This window comes from Puccinia triticina, chromosome 11A (genome assembly GCF_026914185.1).
Source record: "Puccinia triticina chromosome 11A, complete sequence".
Taxonomy (NCBI): domain Eukaryota; kingdom Fungi; phylum Basidiomycota; class Pucciniomycetes; order Pucciniales; family Pucciniaceae; genus Puccinia; species Puccinia triticina.
Genome location: NC_070568.1, coordinates 5,050,076 through 5,055,367, shown reverse-complemented (window position 1 = coordinate 5,055,367; position 5,292 = coordinate 5,050,076). Strand labels below are relative to the sequence as shown.

The 5,292-nt window shown below is 44.3% G+C and overlaps 1 protein-coding gene across 1 annotated transcript; it reads left to right on the top strand.

Annotated features, from left to right (window-relative positions):
* Positions 1–1,306: 1,306 nt before the first annotated feature.
* On the top strand, positions 1,307–2,524 carry PtA15_11A493 (uncharacterized protein; the record flags this gene model as incomplete). The annotated part of the gene is made up of 1 exon (XM_053161407.1): positions 1,307–2,524. The coding sequence occupies one exon, from the start codon at positions 1,307–1,309 to the stop codon at positions 2,522–2,524; it is 1,218 nt and encodes a 405-aa protein (XP_053025357.1).
* Positions 2,525–5,292: the final 2,768 nt, after the last annotated feature.

Here is a 5,292-nt window from a genome sequence, read left to right as displayed (position 1 = left end):
AGAGAAATTCTGAGTAGGCCAAATTGTAGGCACAGTTATGTAGCATAAGGTACCAACGGGGTAGACCTATATTGGAGATGCTGGGGGAGGAGCTATAAAAGATTTAAAAAGCTCCCAGCCAAATGGACTTTCTGCTCCCGCGTAAAATTTGTGATAATACACAAGTCCCTCCCTGGGAGGGGCCGCTTTTTGCCAGCCAGAGCGCCCACCAGGGGGGAATTGTGTTAAGTTAGGGGCACAAGTGTGCTCGTGCCCCGCGAGCACATGGAAGGACTTGTGTATTTGGGTGTATGTAAATAGGTACCCCCCCAAACTTAACTCAGTCCCTTGAGACTTTGGGCCCCTGGGGGGTAGGCTGAACTCACAAAGCAAGCCTCCGTCAGGAGACTTACACCGTACCTCCCCATATTGGCACAGCAAGAATGCCACTTTGATTCCAGTTATGTTCACAGCTGGTGAACAATTGTGGTCTTGTAGGGCTGATAGCATCCTCTGAGAGAAAGCTACATAAAAAAACAACCACCCATTGTGCACACAAGCTGCAGGGTGCAGCGGTCAAGTTGCGCACTGCTTGTAATTCTAGCTGTTTGGGGATTTTTGTGGAATTTCTGTGGGTGGCATGATTTTTGCCAAACACCTGAAATTATGTAGGTTGGATAGGAAAAATCAGGCCCACAACCTAAGCTATTTTATTCCAAAGAATGTCAAGGGGGCAAGGAATTATATTAAAGCTTCAAAAATTCCACCCAGCCAAACTCAGATTCTTGGCACGCCAAGAAGGGGCGATAGCGCTGCCGAGGGCTGTCGGGGGCTTGCTTCGCAAGACACACGCCCGCAGCAGAGGGACTTTGTTAAGTTCGTACCCCCCCCCCCCCCCCCCCAAACTTGATGCAAGTCCCTCCTTGGGGGAGCGCAGCGACCTCCAAAGGAGGGACTTGGCAACGATAGATGTTGATCAGCCTGAACAAGTCTGTTTTAACTGGCATATGTCTTGCCAATCAGTATGAGACGCGCTCCAGCGGGGAGGTTTTACGTCAACATAACTGGTACAGGCTTGCTCACCCAGCCGTACAGCTTGTGAGTTGCAGTCAAGCCGATGAGTCGATGAAGCCTTTATCTGAACCGTCGGAACCCATCGTGAACTTGACTTGGCCAATCTCCACAATATTTATTCTCCTAAGAAGGGTACTCGAACAGACCAACATAGTTAATTTGCTAGCCCTTTTCCAGCACAGAAAACCCAGATTACATAGCATAGCGAACAGCTTAGATTGATTAGATAGCTCAACAAAAGCATCTTCGCATCATGACTGGGCCAGTAGTTTTTGGTTCGAGAAGCTTGAGTAAAACCACCAATAGACTCATTATAAAAACCTTTATAGCCCTCCTCTGCAACTCCGCCTACTTAAATCTGCTTTCAGTCATCCTGAACACCCCAAGCGGGGTGGTCGCCTCTTTTTCGAGTGGTTTCAAAGACTTTGAATCACCTTCACTTACTGCTAACCCCAGTCTTTTGTACGAAGCTGGAGAAAGTAACCATCTACTGCCTGAAGGACGAGGCATCGGCGATCCATCAGGTTTAACTCACGAGCGACCCTTATCTGAAGGACCAAGACTACATGATCCTTCAGATAACAATATGGAATCAGGGGCTACGAATAGAAACACAGACGAAAAGGGTTTTCAAGGTGTGAATGAAAGTAGCCTACTTCAACGGATACGGCATAAGGATGAGGAAGTCAGCGCTCTCAAGAAGTTGTTTACTAAGCATGGAGTTGCCTTGGTCATCCGTTACAAGTATGAGTCAGCTTCCGGAAAGATACCAAATCCGGAAACTATAGCAAGCTTGAAAACAGCCGAACAGGAGTACCGACTAGAAAGATGGTGGTCGGGCCTGTACAACTTCTTTCGATCGATCTTCAAAAGAGGACAATGGAAAAAGGATAACCTCTACCTCAACCTGAAGAAGCTCAGGACAGACATGGACGCGAAAAATATCGAATTCCCTGTAGGGGTCGAGAAGGCAATCAACCGACTCTCAATTCTGGAATACAAGGGTTTTGACTTCTCGGCCGAGGAGGGTCGACTGATCGAGAGGTTATCCAAGCAAGCAAAATCGGCTCAAGGAACAACAGCTGATGATTCTGCCAAGTTGTTCCAGCTCAATGAGGCCGATAAAAGACTGATCAACGAAATCGGTTGGAAAAAGGTGGCCGAAACGAAAGTGCGAGAGATTGAGGGCTTGTTGAAGGTTTACAGACAGGCCAAGTTGCAGAATCCAACTAACAACGAAATCAGCAAAATCGAGGCATCGTTAGAGACTCTCGTGCCAATCATAACCCATGATGATACTCAATGGCATCCCGAGTATACAACCCTCCTCCAGACCTTCACGAAACTCAAAGACGACAGTGAATTCCCAAGTGATCTCGAACTTGACCAGAAAACCGTAGATCTGATTGTTACCTTGGGCGCCGAGAGGAAGCGCATTCAGCGGTATTCCCCAGCGATTATAAAGCACTAAACACGGAGGCTCCCCGATTTTACAAGGTCTTGACAATGACACTAAGAGAAATCTTACTGAAGCTGTTAAATCTCTCTCAAACCATCCAGCAGGCTCAGTACTACTGGCAGCTGCACAAGGCTTCTCCCATGTTGGACCCTTCAATTTCTAGCTCAAATAAATAGTCCAAGAGTTTCTTTTCTTGGATATCTGACCTCGTCTTTCCCTCTCTATAAATTCTTTCTTGAAGCTCTCTGGGTCTCTGTTTCTGTCTTTTTTTTATTCTTGGGTCCTTCGTTCCTAACAACAGGTTCCTCTCAGTGATTTGTTTTTGTTATTTGGTTGGATATTCTCTTGACTGATCTACTCTGCAATAAACTCCTACTAAATATATAAGTAGCAGGACAGTCATGGGTGGCGAACCCAGGAAGCGCCTGCGGAACACAGTAACCAAAAAGAAAAACTGTTATACATATATGTCCAGCTCTTCTGCCGTAATTACTGCTGGTTTCTACACATTGTCTCTGATGCTTATGTTGAAAAAGTGCATCTACACCATTCATTCCCAGTCACTGAAGACTTTGATATTACACCATGGGTGCACCAAAAGTTTTTGGGATGGTTGTCAAAACCAAATTGATTGGATAGTGGTTGTCAGAACCAAATTGGTCTGAATCTGGTTTGTGGACAAATTCCGTTGCCAAAAAGGTCCCAAAAACCGTGCCGTGAGAGAAGGAGCATCCAAATGGTTTCAAAAACCATTTCAAATGGTTCTGGAAATATTTTTCAAACCAAATTGGTTTCCAAAATATTTTCAAAACCACCTCAGGTGGTTCTAGAAATATTTTAAAAATATCTGAAAATGGTTAGTCCGACTCGTTCTTCAGGACGTCCGGACTCAATTAAAAAAAATATTCTGAAAACCAATCACTGAGGCTCGATGGAATTACGGCCTCTTCCAAATTGCATTGTTAGAACACCCCCGCAAGCACGGAACCGTGCAGTTCAAGCGGCTCCAACAGACCTCTAGGAAATTGCCTTTTAGCCTTCTGCTAGTATGATAGGTGACGCTGCCCGAGGAGGGACTTGTCTTAAGTTTGGGATGCCTTGCCCCTGAAACGAGGGAAAAGTGCTCGGCTAGTGTATGCAACTCGCGTCGGCCAAGATGGCTCTTCCGTGTCAAGGAGGATGTACAACTCAGATGATATTCATGCTAGCGGGCGAGTTGGTACAAATCTTGTCAATGTGATTGAACAACCACGCCGGCCGGGAGAGATTGCTCTCGGCCAAACGTAAATGAATGTTTTTTGTTGAGTTTCTTATTGAAACTATCGTCTCGTAACCATTAATCTTTAGTTACTCTTGTATGCTAACAGGTAATGGTGGGAGATGATCGAGTAGAGGATACATTCAGCCACGAGTTTATCGCAATCGACTAGAAAGGAACAATGAGGTGCAAGTCAGTGTCTCTTTGCCAAAACATAATCCCAACCAAAACTAAACAATTGTTCCATATATACCAATGTGGCTAAAAATATAGAATGATTAATCAGATGAAATTGAACCTAGGATTTGGTGAATATTCAGCTCACCTGGGCAGGATAGAACATCCAGTGCCATGGGTGTTGCCAGACCGTTTCTGTTGGATCCACCACTGGAGAGGATCCATAGGTTTGTCGCCGTTGAGCACAAGTCCTCCACAAAGCCACACGTCCAATGGGTTGGATGATAATTCACCACCTTGGGCAGCAGAGGCATTTCCAAGGCCGGCAAGAATTCTTGTCTTGGGCTGTGAAAAAACAAGACAAAAGACATTCAATTGATTAAACAGAGGAGCCAAGATACTGATAGTATTTACAAATGAATTTAATCACCTTTGAGCTAGCAGTTGGTGCAGATGAGGCAGGGGTGATCTGTTGGGGCTTATAATAAGATACCCACATCTCTCGGGCAAGGCGTATTGCTTTGGCTGTCCATGATGGATCCCAGTTTTCCAGCTTGAAGTACTTGTCCTTAAACAACGGGTGCAGCACTGAAACAAGGTATGTAAGCAGATCAACTTCCAGATGATCATGAAAGTAAAAAAATATGTACATATTGTGATCCTATAAAGAGGTAAATTTTCAGTCAAGCTGTAGTATTTTTTTCATCTTGATTCCAACCCGGTAGGTATTCCTCAATGCTGGCGGGTATTCAAGATTGCTAATAATGGTGGATTGATGATTTGGTCAATGTATACTACTATGTTTGCTAAGCAAGCTGAGCCTGCAGTCAATGCTTGAAGAGTGATATTGTTAAAAAATTTCAATACCATTGCCAAATCACAAGCCGATTCCAAGTCAGATTTTTTCAATTGACACTTGCAGTCTACACCATGCCGTTTATGGCGCTGCCACTCAAGCCTTACAGTCAAGTAATCAATCCAGAAAATTGATTCAGTAAGGATTATCTGACCTCCAAGTCAAGGAAGACTTGCACGGCAGCTTGACACCTAATGATGATGTTGAGTTGTGCACAGGTTGAGTTCCATCGTGTACTTAAATCTCTTTTGATATTTTGAGGAGTTTCACACTCTTTCTCGGCGCAAATCTTGATGAATTCAGCCTTGGAATTTGGCAAGTACCTTAGTTTCTTTGCAATCGCTCAAAACTATTTACTATACCAAAAAGGGACAGTTTGCATCAAACTGTTTTCAATCCTGAAGAAATTTTGGCCTTACCTTTGCCAATGTGATTCTACAATAATTATTTGTGTAGGTATTAGTATCCTCTTCATCACTAGCATTTTTG